The sequence below is a fragment of the Chiloscyllium plagiosum genome, unplaced genomic scaffold (genome assembly GCF_037043375.1).
Source record: "Chiloscyllium plagiosum isolate Xiang-an unplaced genomic scaffold, Cpla_swu_hap1 HiC_scaffold_12, whole genome shotgun sequence".
In the NCBI taxonomy this organism is placed as follows: domain Eukaryota; kingdom Metazoa; phylum Chordata; class Chondrichthyes; order Orectolobiformes; family Hemiscylliidae; genus Chiloscyllium; species Chiloscyllium plagiosum.
This window is the reverse complement of record NW_028270150.1, coordinates 55927495-55945561: the sequence shown is the minus strand read 5'-3', so window position 1 is coordinate 55945561 and position 18067 is coordinate 55927495. Positions and strand designations below refer to the sequence as shown.

At 41.6% G+C, this 18067-nt stretch overlaps 1 protein-coding gene across 4 annotated transcripts in view; it reads left to right on the top strand.

Moving 5' to 3' along the window:
• Positions 1–3925: 3925 nt before the first annotated feature.
• LOC122555131 (cyclic AMP receptor-like protein A) overlaps positions 3926–18067 on the top strand; it is a 214513-nt gene continuing 200371 nt past the window's right edge. Inside the window, exons 1-3 of one of the 4 annotated variants that reach the window (XM_043700837.2) lie at positions 4011–4078; positions 4196–4343; positions 17574–17626. In XM_043700837.2, coding sequence (XP_043556772.1) covers positions 4239–4343; positions 17574–17626 — 158 coding nt within the window. In that variant the 5' untranslated portion in view covers positions 4011–4078; positions 4196–4238. The other 3 variants (XM_043700836.2, XM_087992845.1, XM_043700838.2) reach the window with 3 other exon arrangements.

Below are 18067 nucleotides of genomic sequence, written 5' to 3'. Positions count from 1 at the left end.
CGCAGTGTTTATTACTGCACCGTGCTGTGGTTATTATGACAATACCTGTAAATGTGGTTACTTCTGTGCGTTAAACACTATCAGTTCATATTAACACAATATAATGGTGGTAGCAGGATGTGGTGGACAACTATGCAGATCACAGAGTACTTTTCTGATCAACCCACTATTACATCCTTAAATTACTTTGTGCTTTCAAATGAACATTTAGGCAGTTCTTATTTTATCAGAGAGCTTACAGAATGCATTACCTGCCTCTGCAGTTTGAAGTGGATCTTGTTATGCCTTCAAAAAGGTATCAGATAGTTCCTAACGGAGGCAGAAATCATAAAAAGCTAAGTAGTTTATCAACTAGCATACAATTAAGGCTGGATATCAACATGGTGACTGGGCCTATTTAATCATGGGAGATGCTCCATAACAATCTTCCAATGCTAGCAAATCCTCCTCTAATTACAGAAGGTTCCTAGCTGCTGGGTGTTGCATAAAATATTAAGCTCTGACACTGCCCAATGATGATGTCTTTGAGACTTGGGTGGGTCTGGATCTCAAAGAAGACAGACCTACTTATCCATTTTTCTCTCATAGTCTTAGTAATAATGTCTAACGTATTAATATAACTTATATCCCCATGCAATAAACTACATGTTGTTTAGGGAAATACCATCTTCTTGTTATACTACCAAGTGTTTTTCCTTGACCACATTAGACCTGTCAGGCCCTTTAGATCCCAATCTAAAAGGAGGTGGGTGGCAGCAGCGAATCTACCCCTGTTACAGCTTTCACCAAGGGTGACAGTGGTGAAGATCCATGATACAACATGCGGAGCAGAAGTTCAGATGCCAATGAGCTTTGAAGGAACTTTCAGATAGAGTTTTACTCGTGTAGTCAGTAAACATTTGGGAAGGTTGACCATTTAAAGAACCTGTAGAAGAGCAATTCATGGCAAGATTCAATGAGACAGAATCTGCAACTGATGGGAAAAACATTTCAGATCCGAGACACGCAGAAGTAAGTGTAAGCTCAAGGCTTACACTTACTTCTGGAACTGAAACACTGGTTGCACTTGCCACTTATAGATTGCATTAAATGTCGATAATCTTAAGGAATGATTCCAAGTTGAGGTTTAGTTGATGAGTGAATGGACGTCGGAGGCTCCATGGGGAAATGTTGTACTTCCTATTAGGCAAGGGAAGTGTTTTTCACAATGGCATAATTACATGCTGAGTACCGTGAAGCGTAGTTATTATGAGGTAAATCAAGATCCACAGAAGCAAATGAAGATGATGTTGCAGACCCAAGAATAACACAAGGCCAAAATTAAAATGACAAAAGGGGTGAATTTGAAGCCTAAGTGAATGGATTCTAATGGTAAGAAGAAATTTGGTAGACTGTTAAGGCTCTGAGAAACACTGGAGAGCTAACATTTAAACCATGATAAAAACAGGAGGCATTTATTCAAATATCAGACAGCAGGATTCATTTAGACAATGGTGATTATTTGTAGCACTGTAGACAGCAGGAATTGTCCAAGAAAATCCATTAAAGAGAACAGGATTCACCTTACAGAACTGCGAAGAACTGCATTCATTCAGTAAAGCTATTAAAGAGAGTGGAAATTATTTATTAGGCCATGAAAAGGCAGAATTATTCATTGTGCCCATAAATGAGCAGGAATCATTAACTTTATTCGCAGAAGGCAGAACTTACTGTATTGACTGCATGTATCTGGTCAGCACAGTGGCTCAGCGGTTAACAATGCTGCCTCATACTGCCAGGGACCTGGGTTCAATTCCCACCTTGTGAAGTTTGGATATTCTCCCTCTGTCTGTGTGGGTTTCCTTGCACAATCCAAAGATAGGCAGGTCAGGTGAATTGGACAATGTTAAATTGCCCATAGTGTTGGTTGGGGTAAATACAAGGTAGGGGAATGTGTCTGGGTGGGTTACTCTTTGAAGGGTTGGTGTGGACTTGTTTGGCTAAAGGACCTGTTTCCAAACTGTAGGGAATCTAATCTAAATGAAAGAAAATACTCCAAGATCTTTTTGAAATATGAGAATAAAGCAGTATTGTTATAATGCAGGACTGAAGTCCTTTAAAGCAAAGAGAATATATAGTCACATTAAAAAGACATGAAAGCAGAAGCAGTATTGCCAGGAAGATTTAATTTCAACGATGGACAAAATAGAATACATAGTCAGATATCTTGAAATGAACAGCTCTTAAAATACAGAGCTCCTTCCAAATTAAATACTAAATCAAGAGCTGAACAAGTAAATACATGTTTGCATTCATTCAGACTGTAGCTGATGATGTTATAATTGACCAAGAATTTAGCCAAATTGCCTACAAGTAGAATTTTCATTGAACTCCATGCTAACAATGGGTTCTGGCAGATGCATTAGGCCAACAACCAAGACTGCTTACCATGTTTCTACCTGCATTCCATTGAAGCTTTAGATTACATTAAGCAATATCCAATGTGATGATGTAATAGAGATTTGGAAGGTAGAACAGCGCTGGATCTCAGAGGAGGTAGCCCTCCCATCAAGATCTTCTTCACACTGTCTGTCATACCAAGTAACTTGCAACTAATTGCTACCATGCAATAAACTACATTCTATTTAAGATAAGAGCCTCTTCTTGTTAGACTAGCAAGTGGTATTGCTCAACATCTTGTACTACAGTGGTAATGTACCTACCTCTGGACTAAGAGGCGGATCCAAGTCCCATTTGCTCCAGAGGTTTGTAATAATATCTCTGAACAAATTGATTTAAAATTATCTGCAAGACCAGTCAGACTATTTAGATCCCAACCGAAGAAGAATGAAAGCAACAAAGCTACTTGATGTATTTTTCAACAAGGTGAAAGTGGTGAGGATCTATCATACAATCCTGGAGGTGGATGTTATTCCGGCTCATTAATGAGTGGATGAGACCCATTGTCCATGAGTCCACCACATTTTAATTTGTTTATTAATGCTCCGCCTTGCTCCCACTGTTATCTTTCTGTCTATGACCTGCTATAGTGTTCCACTGAACCTCAACACACATTCAAGGAACAGCCTATTAGCTTCTGATAAGGTGCTCAACTTTTGGTTTCAACATTGAGTTCAACAACTTTAGAAAGCTGTCAAAAAGTGTGATGCTGGAAAAGCACAGCCAGTCAGGCGGCATCCGAGGAGCAGCAGGGTCGACATTTCAAACTTCAGTTACAACTTTGACTGAAGTTGAGGGAGAAATCTCAAAGTAATCACACAACTCTGGTTATTATTTTCAAATTGACCAGCTCAGAAATGTTATTACAGGTGGAACCTGATCCTGGATCACCTGCCTCAGAGGAAGGGACATTACACCTGCACCACAAAAGCCCTGGACAATTCTGATGAGTTCCTCACAGGAATATTTCTTGATATCTCTGATGGATGGGGCATATGTTGTAACCTCAGTTAACCTTTCAAATACTAATTGCTTTATCCAACTGTTTTGCAATAGGCCTGTGGTATTTATCGATGAGGATGCAACACGGTTTATCCTTTTTCTCTTTTTCTTCTTCCCAGTGGTTTTTCTTTTTTCTCTTTTTGCCTCCCAGCCTCTGGCGACGATTCCTGGCCTCTGGAATTTCTCCTTGCTTAATGGCTCTGAGAAGCAAGGAATTTCAAGGAGTAACTGAATAAGTTGATACATTTTAATTCAACTGACACCTTATATATTTTTTTTACAAGAAAAAGATCATAAAGCAATGAAAACAACATACATTTCTTTCAATAAACAATTGAGTGTTGTAATTGAATCACTTTGTTGTAAATTTCAAATAATCGCCATTGATTTTTATTTTATTTCTGATGTTTTGACTTGTTTTTGATTCAGAACAACAGAATACATTGCCCATGTGTGAAGATTCAGAGTAATATTTCCCCAAATTAAAGTGTTACACAACATGGTATGTAAAGGGTTATTGGCAATGCTTATATCTCCAGCGTATCTCCAGCGTCTTCGGTTCTTTACTTCATTGACAACGTTTAGGATTTGTTTTAAAGATGGGCGCGATTGTTGCAGTCTTGAGTTTATAGGGAAGGTGAGAGAGAGAGAGAGAGAGAGAGTGCTGCTTGTTTATACTGAATGCCTCCTGCTCCTGCAGTGGGAGGCCGCCTGTGTTGTGTTCCGGTGCTGATCCCCTTCTCCCTTTCCACAGTAAGGGAGCGGCGGTAAAAGCAGCTTTCATATGCTTGGTTACCATGGGCAATGGGCCTTTGCAGATTACCAGTCCAGCCGCCAACATCACTGGAGTGCTGAATTCCCGCTGCACTCTGTTCAGTTCCGATTCGGAGGATTATAAATGTGTGAGTACAGTAATGCTGATCAGACACAAACACCAGAGTCTGCAAGCGAGGCCTGCATGGTCAGCCACCCTCAACATTAAAATGGATTGAATAAATGCATACGTCGCTTTAGATATTGCTTTACTGTGTTTTATTTTGTTTAAGTTTCATTTTGGCTCTCGTGCAAATATTACTTAATTGTACAATGTTAAGTAATGGTTTTCTTTCCGTAATACGTCTACATCAAACAAAACACCACTAGCTTTATGCCTGGGTTAAAATGTTAATGTTGGTGCCCCACATGTAGAATTGTGGCCTTGAATATTGTTTCTTGGTTGGCAAAATGCATAATTCAGCATTAACAAGGCCGGGAAAGGTACACTGTACCATTTTGTTAGTGATTCGGTGTATTTTTTTATGTCTTAAAGGTTCAAGTTATGCCCCTTTTTGTAACATGATTTATTAGAAGAATAATCTAATCCCAGATGTGGTGATATTTTTGTGAGGAGGAGCCTGATTTAGAATAATTGAGAAGTGCCTGTACTTCCTGTTGCTGTTTTGATATCTTGGTTCAATCAAGATTTGGACATGACTGTGTTGACTGGGGTGTACAAAGTTAAAAATCACACAACACCAGGTTATGGTCCAACAGGTTTATTTGGAAGCACTAGCTTTCGGAGCGTTGCTCCTTCCATCAGGTGGTTACGGAGTGCACAATTGTAAGACACAGTTGTGTACTCCACAACCACTTGATGAAGGCGCAGCGCTCCTAAAGCTAGTGTTTCCAATTAAACCTGGTGTTGTGTGATATTTAACTTGGTTCAATCAAAATCTCGAACAATGTTAGCTGATATCGCAGTCCACCTTCAAGAAAGGAAACTTAATGACAGTAACACCACATCTTAAAGTGATATTATTGTCAATTAATTGAAGATCCTTTTACTGAAACAAACAACTCAGAATTATGTGGCAGGCTGATGGAATAATGCAGACATTTAATATTTTGCATTGGAATTCAGATTCCCAACAAGGTAATTTAAAATATGTGTGTATACACTGCCATAAATGATCACTTGTAACTGGTGGGGAAAGGCAATGGTTAATTCATGCAATGTAAAGAAACATACACTTTCAAAACTATAAGTAAAACATTGGAAAAGTTAAATAACTATACAAATAAATGAACTACCCCAGTATAATTTCAAATTGCTCAACTTTCAAGCCCTCTTGTAAGCTCTATTTTTTCCCTGTAAACTCACCTTGCTTAAGGGATTTTGTTGCACCTTGACACAATCTTGACCAAACAGTGCAGATTCTGGTCTCTGTGCTAGTGAACACTATAAATGGATTCTTTGCCTCAAGCACGGTCAGCCTCCCTTTCAAAACCACCGTTGTCACTCAGTGCTCAAGTCCAACATGCAACTTCTCCAACAGTTTTCCTGCCAATCTCTGAAAATGTTGGGAAGTTTTACTGACCAGTATGCTGGAAAAATTGAGGACAGATGTTTTTGGGGGTTGTACTAGGAAATTCCAGAATTTAAATAAATTTATATGCTGTTTAGTTTTTAACTTGACAATGTATAACTTTTGGTCCTGACAGGTTTTCTGCCTGGAACTCAGCTTGATTATTGGGCTGCATTTCCAGTCATCAGGAGGCACTCTGAAAGCCACATGTTGGTCTGATCACTAACCCCATGGAAATGTGGGAATATCCTTCCCAGAAATAGGCTCTGATCCCTAACCCCAAGGTGGGTGAGAGGCTGTAATGTGGAGCTAAGGAGGGTTGAGTAGAAGGGGGGTGGGGGTGGGGGAGCAAGGTTTCATGGTGGAAACGGTGGCTCAGTGTTTAGCATTGCAGACTCACAGCCTCAGGTGATTGTCTGTGTGGAGTTTGCACATTCTGCTCATGTCTGTGTGGGTTCTTCTGGGTTCTACAGTTTCCTTCCAGAATCCAAAAATGTGCAGATTAGGTGGATCGGCCAAGCTAAATTGTCCCATAGTGTCCAGGGATGTGCAGGTTAGGTGTATTTGTCATAGGAAATGCAGGGTTACAGAGATAGAGTAGGGGTGTGATGCTGGGTCAGATGTTGTTTGGAGAGTTGGTGTGGATTTGTTGGGCTGAATGGCCTGTTTCCACACTGGATGGATTCTGATTCTCTGAACTATTTTTACTCTTTCTGGCCCACACTCAAACCATTTGAGGCTGTGTCCCCCTTCACTGCAGACAATGGATTCCCCAAAGCTTGGGAAACTGGGCCAGCAACTATTAAACCTGCAAAGCAGGTTACATCTGAAGCCTCTAGCCTCATTAACATATTTAAAATGCTATCTGCCTCTCTCCTACCCCCTGTAATGATCTAGAAGTTGGCAGTTTGCAGCTTCCCAATGTGTTCTAAACTTTTGTTTGTTTTGTTAGCTCCTCTCCCATACAATCTGCTCACCGATATTAAATCAATAGCTCTCTGTAACACTTTATTTGAAACACTCCAGTCAGAATTTTAACCCTGAAATAACATTGATCAAAGTCACAAATAATGATTTTGTGACCAACTATCATGTCTCATTTGATCTGATCCTCTGACACAGTTGGTCACACCATTGTTCTTGAATGACTCCCTTCCATTGCCAAGGTAAATGGGATTCTAATCATGGTTGTAGTATTGACCAGCAATGGCTTCTCTTACCTCTGGAATCCCTGCCTTTATGGATCTTTCCTGCCCTTCCACCATCTCCTGTTCTCTCAACCCCTGCCCCAAAATCATAGCATAAATGCTGCCCTTCCACACTTCACTGCAGCTCTGATGAGGAGTCATCGAGACTTGAAACTCGCTCCCTCCATGGATGCTGCCTGACCCACTGTGATATCTCTCCAGCATTTGTTGTTTTCTGTCCATATATACGTTCTATTCTGGGGTGACATCATTCAAGTTTTGGGATTAACATGCAGATATGCACTGACAGCACTCCATTCTATCTTGCCACTACCTCCCTTGACCTTTCCACTGCCTTTGTTGTCAGACTGCATGGCTTTCTGCTGCTCTTGCCTTCAGTTAAACGTTTGGAAGAGAGTCCTTGGATTTTGCAATTGGTGTTACAGTGTCAGCACTCACTGTTGATTTTGATTAAATCTTCGCACAAGCCTAATGAAATCCCCATGGTGAGAATTTTATTTGCTTTAAGTGAGGTTACCCTTCGAGAGTTGGCTTCAGTACAGCCGAGCAGCACTGCCTGGGACAAATGAAAGTAGCAAGCAGTTCCAGGCATAGCTTTACCATAAAGTATTAAAAGGCTCAAGGAAATAAAATGGTGTTGGTTTAGATGTGATTAATTTGCAAAGTTAAAAATGGGCGGCACGGTGGCTCAGTGGTTAGCACTGGTGCCTCACAGCACCAGGGACCCAAGTTCAATTCCCACCTCGGGCATCTGTCTGTGTGGAGTTTGCACATTCTCCCCGTGTCTGCGTGGGTTTCCTCCGGGTGCTCCAGTTTCCTCCCACTATCCAAAGATGTGCAGGTCAGGTGAATTGGCCATGCTAAATTGCCTGTAGTGTTAGATGCATTAGTCAGGGGTAAATGTAGGGGAATGTTCTGGGTGGGTTGCTGTTTGGAGGGTCGGTGTGGACTTGTTGGGCCAAAAGGGCCTGTTTCCACACTGTATGGAATCTAATCTAATCTAAAAAATTGAGTTGTCAATACTTTTTTAAAGTACCATAGTTTTATTCAAATGTCAAATTCTGATTTGTGGGTTGAAGTGTGCATGCAACCCAAAAGTTGTAGGCTTCCTCTTACATTCAATCATGATAAATGGAATTTTTGTTACCAATGCCACAGTATCCCAGTCCATAGTAATTGGATCTTAGAGTCATAGAGATGTACAGCATGGAAACAGACCCTTCAGCCCAACCTGTCCAAGCCGACCAGATATCCCAACCCAATCTCATCCCACCTGCCAGCACCCGGCCCATATCCCTCCAAACCCTTCCTATTCATATATCCATCCAAATGCCTTTTAAATGTTGCAATTGTACCAGCCTCCACCGCTTCCTCTGGCAGCTCATTCCATACACGAACCACCCTCTGTGTGAAAAAGTTGCCCCTTAGGTCTCTTTTATATCTTTCCGCTCTCACTCTAAACCTATGCCCTAGTTCTGGACTCCCCGACCCTAAGGAAAAGACTTTGTCTATTTATCCTTTCCATGCCCCTCATAATTTTGTAAACCTCTATAAGGTCACCCCTTCAGCCTCCGACGCTCCAGGGAAAACAGCCCCAGCCTGCTCAGCCTCTTCCTATAGCTCAAATGCTCCAATCCTGGCAACATCCTTGTATGCTTTCAAGTTTCACAACATCTTCCCGATAGGAAAGAGACCAGAATTGCACGCATTATTCCAACAGTGGCCTAACCAATGTCTTGTACAGCCGCAACATGACCTGCTAACTCCTGTACTCAATACTCTGACCGATAAAAGAAAGCATACCAAACGCCTTCTTCACTATCCTATCTACCTGCGACTCCACTTTCAAGGAGCTATGAACCTGCACTCCAAGGTCTCTTTGTTCAGCAACACTCCCTAGGACCTTACCATTAAGTGTATAAGACCTGCTAAGATTTGCTTTCCCAAAATGCAGCACTTTGCATTTATCTGAATTAAACTCCATCATTCACCTCTCAGCCCATTGGCCCATCTGGTCAAGATCCTGTTGTAACCTGAGGCAACCTTCTTTGCTGTCCACTATACCTTTAATTTTGGTGTCATCTGCAAACTTACTAACTGTACCTCTTTATGCTCGCATCCAAATCATTTATCTAAATGACAAAAAGTAGAGGGTCCAGCACTGATCCTTGTGGCACTCCACTGGTCACAGGCCTCCAGTCTGAAAAACAACCCTCCACCACCACCCTCTGTCTTCTACCTTTGAGCCAGTTCTGTATCCAAATGGCTAGTTCTCCCTGTATTCCATGAGATCTAACCTTGCCGTGGGCGGCACGGTGGGACAGTGGTTAGCACTGCTGCCTCACAGCGCCAGAGATCCTGGTTCAATTCCCGCCTCAGGCGACTGACTAAGTGGAGTTTGCACGTTCTTCCCGTGTCTGCGTGGGTTTCCTCCGGGTGCTCCGGTTTCCTCCCACAGTCCAAAGATGTGCAGGTCAGGTGAATTGGAGAAAGTGAGGTCTGCAGATGCTGGAGATCAAAGTTGAAACTTTATTGCTGGAACAGCACAGCAGGTCAGGCAGCATCCAGGGAACAGGAGATTCGACGTTTCGGGCACAGGCCCTTCTTCAGGAATTTCGACGTTTCGGGCACAGGCCCTTCTTCAGGAATCAGGTGAATTGGCCATGCTAAATTGCCCAAAGTGTTAGGTAAGGGGTAAATGTAGGAATATGGGTGGGTTGCGCTTCGGCGGGGCGGTGTTGGCTTCTTGGGCTGAAGGGCCTGTTTCCACACTGTATGTAATCTAATCTAATCTAATCTAATCTAATCTAATCTAATCTAATCAGTCTCCGATGGGGAACCTTGTCAAACGCCTTACTGAAGTCCATATAGATCCCATCTACTGCTCTGCCCTCATCAATCTTCTTTGTTACTTTATCAAAAAACTCAATCAAGTTTGTGAGTCTTGATTTCCCACGCCTAAAGCCATGTTGACTATCCCGAATCAGTCCTTGCCTTTCCAAATACATGTACATCCTGTCCCTCAGGATTCCCTCCAACAACTTGCCCACCACCGACATCAGGCTCACTGATCTATAGTTCCCTGGCTTGCCCTTATCACCCTTCTTAAACAGTGGCACCACGTAAGCCAACCTTCAGTCTTCCGGCACCTGAGACTATCGATGACACCGATATCTCAGCAAGCGGCCCAGCAATCACTTCTCTAGCTTCCCACAGAGTTCTCGGGTACACCTGATCAGGTCCTGGGTATTTATCCGCCTTTATGCATTTCGAGACACCGTTATTGTTATTTCTGTCCCCTCCCTAGTGCTGCCCTTGTATCTTGTTGAACTCCAAGATGAACCTCCAGTTCCGTTCACATTTATGATTCACAAATGTCTTTCATTCCATCTACATATGTACATTACAATATCTGAGACACAAAAGTTTACCTGCCGTGCTTGGTTGTGTGCCTCGTTCATCATTATTAAAACACTTTATCTCCTAGACCTTTCTAGTTTCCTGGGAGAGATGCAAAAACCATAAAAGCTGAAGGCAAATTAGAGGGGAAAATGGGAAATTGTTTCCTAAATTCCCTCTATGATCAAAACTATTCCAGGAGATAATATTGATCATTTCATATGAATTAGTACATACTTCTTATATGATGCTCTCGATCCTCATTTGTGTGAGGAACTGCCCCGGCTTTCTTTAGGACATACAGGGTGAGTTAACACTCATATTTAACTGACAACTTGTTTCAAATGCATACTATTATTTACAGAACCATCACTTAAATGTGCATTGGCAGAAGTAGTTGAAGTATGACCTCAGTGGTTACCACTAAAATGATTTGTCATTATTAACTCAGTCTGGACCATTCACTTTTACAGACCCCAATCAAATTGTCTTTATGTGAAGTCAGGTGAACTGGCCATGCCAAATTGCCCATAGTGTTCGGTGCATTTGTCAGAGGGAAATGGGTCTGGGTGTGTTACTCTTCAGAGGGTCGGTGTGAACTTGTTGGGCCGAAGGGCCTGTTTCCACACTGTAGGGAACCTAATCTAAAAAAAATTATTTCCTGAAGTGTGAAGCCACACATTTTAAGGTTATTTGAATTGCTAAAGTATTTTGAAACTGTGATCATATCTTGTGCCCCTTTTGTTGAAAGCCTTATTTGTCACCCTCTTGTAATGGGTCTAGAATAGGGGACACATTCTAAATAATGATCTGCCAATGTTGCATAAGACAAATGATTATGTTTTGTATTGATTACAAGACTACAAAATTAAATTTAAAGGGATAACCTATTTAAGTGTTTTAGCAGTCCCATAAAAGAGAATGTTACTGAACAGCCTTGTTTAATAACAGTCCTATTATTAAAATAAGAACAGAAATTTCTGGAGAAACTCAGCAGGTCTAGCAGTGTCTGTGGAGAGAAAGTAAAATTAATGTTTCAGGTCCAGTGACCCAGTTTCTGTTTTTGTTTCAGATCTTCAGTTCTTTGTTTTATCCCATTATTTGAATTGAACTGAATTGAATTTATTGTCATGTGTACTGAGGCACAGTGAAAAGCTTTGTCTTGTGAGCAATACATGTAGATCCCATAGTTAAGTAGCTTAGATAGTAAATAATAGGTAAGCAGTGGCAAAAACAAAAACACAGGTACAGGTGAATGTTAAGAGTTTGTGAGTCCAGTCAGTATTCTAACACAGCAGGGTAGAAACTGTTTCGAAACCGGCTGGTGCGTATGTTCAGGCTTCTGTACCTTCACCCTGATGGTGGAGGTTGTAGAAAAGCATTGCCGAGTGGGATGGATCTTTGAGAATGCTGGTGGCCTTTCCTTGACAGTGGGCATGGTAGGTGGATTCTATAGTTGGGAGGTTGGCCTTTGTGATTGTCCGGGCCAAGTTCACCACTCTCTGTAACCGTCTCCGATCTTGAATGCTCCTCGGATGCTACCTGACCTGTTGTGCATTTCCAGCACAACTCTAATCTTGACACCTATAAAAGTTGGCAAGGGTATTCGCTGTCATGCCAAATTTCCTCAGCTGCCTGAGGAAGAAGAGACGTTGTTGGGCCTTTTTAACTAGTGCATCCACATGAAGAGTCCAAGAAAACTTGTTGTGGATGACTCTCCACTCGTTCCACCTCTGTGCTGTTAATGTGTGGGGGGGGGGGTGCATGAGTAACATCCCACCAAAAGTCAATAATGAGTTCCTTGGTTTTGCCAGATTGAGAGCTAGGTTGTTCTCAGTGCACCATTTTTCCAGGTCTTCAACCTCCTGTCTGAAATCTGTTTTGTCTCCATCTGAGATTCGACTGACTATGGTGGTGTCATCAGTGAACTTGTAAATGGCCTTAGTCTGGTGTTTGGTGATGCAGTCATGGGTATACAGTGAGTACAGTAGGGCCCTGAGTACACACCTATGGGGGGCTCCACTGTTGAGTGTTAGTGAGGATGAAGTATAGTTCCCAATCTTCACTGATTGTGGCCTGTGGGTCACAGCATAATTTAAGCATAGTTTTAAGATACTGATTGTAAACCTTTGAAGAATTATAATACCAATAACTTTCTTCATGCATCACAGGCTTCAGTTCAATTTCTTGTAAGAATTATGACATATATATCTTTAATCCATCCCATGTGTATATGATTGCATTTATCTACGTTAATTAGCATATGCCAAATGTCAGCTTACTTCCCTAATGCACTGAGATATGCTTTTAGTAATTCAGTCTCCTTTATAGTCCTGGAAAAGCACAGCCGGTCAGGCAGATTCCAAGGAGCAGGAGAGTCGATTAGATTAGATTACTAGATTAGATTACATTACTGTGTGGAAACAGGCCCTTCAGCCCAACAAGTCCACACCGACCCGCTGAAGCATAACCCACCCATATCCCTACATTTACCCCTTACCTAACACTACGGGCAATTTAGCATGGCCAATTCACCTAACCTACACATCTTTGGACTGTGGGAGGAAACCCACACAGACACGGGGAGAACGTGCAAACTCCACACAGTCAGTCGCCTGAGGCGGGAATTGAACCCGGATCTCTGGCGCTGTGAGGCAGCAGTGCTAACCACTGTGCCACCGTGCCGTCGATGTTTTGAGCATAAGCTCTTCATCAGGCCGGCTGTGCTTTTCCCGCACCACACTTTTTGACTTTGATCTTTAGTGTCTGCAGTCCTCACTTTCTCTTTCTTTATTGTCTTAACAATTACACACAGTTTTTTAATCACGTGCTGCCTTGCAGATCATTCCAGGACACACATGTTTAAGTTATGAATAAAGATAGCACAAAATAATGGCCTTAACACCAATTCCTCTGGAATGATGCAGGTAATCTTTCTCCAAGTAGATCCAAAATCCAGAATCCAAATCTGCCTATGAAGATGCAACTGATTCTTAAATCACTATAACAAATCATGACTAATTTTCAAGATTCTACCTTATAAAAATGGATTCCTCATTCAAACCATGGGTATTTCCACAACATGGCCCAGTTCCACATCTAACCACAGCCTACCTGCTGCTGAGATTCTACTCCATTCTTTTGCTATCTCAGTATTTAACTATCTCAATGTTCTTCTGGCTGGCATTCCATCTTTTATCTCCTGCAAATTTGACTCTAGTCTAGAGCCAAGAGTCAAAGTGTCCCCATAAACCTGTACAAGTGCACGTACATTGGGTACTTCCTATAATTTTAAAAGAACTTAAAGCGTGTAAGTGCTTTTGAGAGAATGCAGAACAGATTTACTGGAATGGTACCATGCAAGAGGGATTATAGATATGTGGATACACTAGTGGAACTGGGGTTGTTCTCCATTCAGCAGAGGAGTCTAAAAGGAGAGATTTGATAATCATGAAGAGTTTATATTTTAGGTAGGAGTGATAAATAGAAATTCTTTCCAATGTTTGAAATGTCAAAACAAGAGGGCACAGAAGTGATTGACAAAAATGGGTAGAGATAATAATAGGAAAAACACATCTTACCAAAATAGTTAGGAACTGGAATGAACTGCTTGATGTAGTAACCTTCACAATGGTTTGGATAAATATTTGAAGCTATTAACATTGCAGGGACATGCAATCTGAGACTATCTGGGTAGCTTGTCAAAACAGCTGATCCAGACACGATAGACTAATTGGATTCCTTAATCTTTTGCTGCACCACAGTAACTATGGATATCTTGGTTTCCATGGTGAAATGCTGGTCATGTTGCCAAATTTTTTATCAGTTCCATATGGGAGAAACTGGGTGCACAGTGAGCTGAATGATGGCTGATGACAGGATCTCCGTGACCTATGTTTGAATCCAATCCAACTTAAAGTCAGAGGTGATAGAGAATGAAGCAGCCAACTGCTACACACTGCATTTGAGTAGGAATTGCAGGCCAAGTGTGGCCTTTAGTGTCCTTTCTGTCCCTTTCTATAATCACTCCTGTTCTTCCCCACACCTTACTCTGACAGTATGTGTACTACGTCACCTTTTCAGTATTCCCTTCTCTTTATATTGGTTTGTTTAGTCTCTGCACTGCCGAGCCTATTTTCTGCAGTCGCTACATATTCAACATCTGTATTCTCCAACTGTATGCTCTCATCTCCCCACTCACTCTTTGCATCTTTGTTGTAATCGCTAACAAGAACTGGTAGCAAGAGGCCAGAGTCCCATTATTCTTGTTATCTTCTTTCCGACACTTTCTTCCTCTTTATTTCCTTGAGGAGTCTTGATTGCTTTCAAAATTCAATTTACGTGTTTGAATACTTTCTGTCTCCTTGCACCTGAACATAGCTTGGATTTTAAAATAAATTGCTGCAAAAACATAGTATTAAAGGTTTAGATGGAGAGGAATTTCTTAAGTGTGTACAAGACAATTTTCTGATTCAGTATGTGGATGTACCTACTAGAGAAGGTGCAAACCTTGACCTACTCTTGGGAAATATGGCAGGGCAGATGACTGAGGTGTCAGTGGGGGAGCACTTTGGGGCCAGCGACCATAATTCTATTCGTTTTAAAATAGTGATGGAAAAGGATAGACCAGATCTAAAAGTTGAAGTTCTAAATTGGAGAAAGGCCAATTTTGACGGTATTAGGCAAGAACTTTCAAAACCTGATTGGAGGCAGATGTTCTCAGGTAAAGGGACGGCTGGAAAGTGGGAAGCCTTCAGAAATGAGATAGCAAGAATCCAGATAAAGTATATTCCTGTTAGGGTGAAAGGGACGGCTGGTAACTATAGGGAATGCTGGATGACTAAAGAAATTGAGGGTTTGGTTAAGAGAAAGAAGGAAGCATATGTTAGGTATAGACAGGATAGATTGAGTGAATCCTTAGAAGAGTATAAAGAAAGTAGGAGTATACTTAAGAGGGAAATCAGGAGGGCAAAACGGGGACATGAGGTAGCTTTGGCAAATAGAATTAAGGAGAATCCAAAGGGTTTTTACAAATATATTAAGGACAAAAGCGTAACTAGGGAGAGAATAGGGCCCCTCAAAGATCAGCAAGGTGGCCTTTGTGTGGAGCCACAGAAAATGGGGGAGATACTAAATGAATATTTTGCATCAGTATTTACTTTGGAAAAGGATATGGAAGATATGGACTGTAGGGAAATAGATAGTGACTCTTGCAAAATGTCCAGATTACAGAGGAGGAAGTGCTGGATGTCTTGAAACGGTTAAAGGTGGATAAATCCCCAGGACCTGATCAAGTGTACCAAAGAACTCTGTGGGAAGCTAGAGAAGTGATTGCTGGGCCTCTTGCTGAGATATTTGTATCATCGATAGTCACAGGTGAGGTGCCGGAAGACTGGAGGTTGGCAAACATGGTGCCACTGTTTAAGAAGGGTGGTAAGGACAAGTCAGGGAACTGTAGACCGGTGAGCCTGACCTCGGTGGTGGGCAAGTTGTTGGAGGGAATCCTGAGGGACAGGATGTCTATGTATTTAGAACGGCAAGGACTGATTCGGGATATGCATGGGAAATCATGTCTCACAAACTTGATTTGAATTTTTTGATGAAGTAACAAAGAAGATTGATGAGGGCAGAGCAGTAGATGTGATCTATATGGACTTCAGTAGGGTGTTCGACAAGGTTCCCCATGGGAGACTGATTAGCAAGGTTAGATCTCATGGAATACAGGGAGAACTAGCCATTTGGATACAGAACTGGCTCAAAGGTAGAAGACAGAGGGTGGTGGTGGAGGGTTGTTTTTCAGACTGGAGGCCTGTGACCAGTGGAGTGCCACAAGGATCGGTGCTGGACCCTCTACTTTTTGTCATTTACATAAATGATTTGGATGTGAGCATAAGAGGTACAGTTAGTAAGTTTGCAGATGACACCAAAATTGGAGGTGTAGTGGACAGCGAAGAAGATTACCAGAGATTACAACAGGATCTTGACCAGATGGGCCAATGGGCTGAGAAGTAGCAGATGGAGTTTAATTCAAATAAATGCGAGGTGCTGTATTTTGGGAAAGCAAATCTTAGCATGACTTATACACTTAATGGTAAGGTCCTAGGGAGTGTTGCTGAACAAAGGGACCTTGGAGTGCAGGTTCATAGCTCCTTGAAAGTGGAGTCGCAGGTAGATAGGATAGTGAAGAAGACGTTTGGTATGCTTTCCTTTATTGGTCAGAGTATTGAGTACAGGAGTTGGGAGGTCATGTTGCAGCTGTATAGGACATTGGTTAGGCCTCTGTTGGAATAATGCGTGCAATTCTGGTCTCCTTCCTATCGGAAAGATGTTGTGAAACTTAAAAGGGTTCGGAAAAGATTTACAAGGATGTTGCCAGGGTTGGAGGATCTGAGCTACAGGGAGAGGCTGAACAGGCTGGGGCTGTTTTCCCTGGAGCGTTGGAGGCTGAGGGGTGACCTTATAGAGGTTTACAAAATTATGAGGGGCATGGGTAGGATAAATAGACAAAGTCTTTTCCCTGGGGTTGGGGAGTCCAGAACTAGAGGGCATAGGTTTAGGGTGAGAGGCAAATAGATATAAAAGAGACCTAAGGGGCAACTTTTTCATGCAGAGGGTGGTACGTGTATGTGGTGGAGGCTGGTACAATTGCAATATTTAAGAGGCATTTGGATGGGTATATGAATAGGAAGGGTTTGGAGGGATATGGGCCGGGTGCTGGCAGGTGGGACTAGATTGGGTTGGGATATCTGGTCGGCATGGACGGGTTGGACCGAAGGCTCTGTTTCCATGCTGTACATCTCCATTACTCTATGACTCTAAATACAATAAAGGGAAGTAATGTTTTGTCGAGAGGAAGCAACGTAGATAAATGTAACTAAAATTGATCTTCAGTGTTAGCATGTAAGAAGTGCTGACAGATGTTGAAGTCATTTTACACTCTGCTTCGTTATCATTTTTCCAGAATACTACATTACTACACAGATATTTTAAAAATGTTTTAAATATTTGTATTCAGTGTGAACTTAATTTTGATACTCATAAAACAGTAAGCAAAAAAGGAAATTAAGATAGAAATATAAAGAATATTTAAGTGTATGATGATACTGATGATTACAGACAGCAGCTCAATGTGGTGTAAAATATCACGGCAAAGTAATTTTAAAAAATCTATAACTTACAGGTCACTATCATTGCTGTGAAGCGAGCCTCTGCTGCCTTCTCTCTACTTGGATGGTAAGTTTTGTTTAACATTTGTATCTGTAATTCATAATCAAACCTTCATAGTATTATACTTGGCTGTTTCTATGACTAGACCCCTGGATAGGTTTCCCCTGTTGTTATGATTTGAGATGGGCTTCCCCAAATTGTCACGCTCCCAGTGAGGAGGGATTGACTGGCTCCCTTTCTTTATTTACCTGACACCTCGTTTGGTTGCAACAAGATTAATTTACAAAGAATCACTTCTCTTTTGGGTATCTTTTTTCCAGACCAAATGAATTTCTGTTTTAAAAGGAGTCAATTTAACCTGGCTGACTTGTCTTAACATAAGCGTGAGTTCATTTATTACTAAAAATGAGTAAAAACAATGACACTATACCTATTCTGTACAGATAAGGAATAAGAAGTCAATCTAAAAAGAAATTTTTTTAAATGAAACGCGGGTCAGTCTGAGTC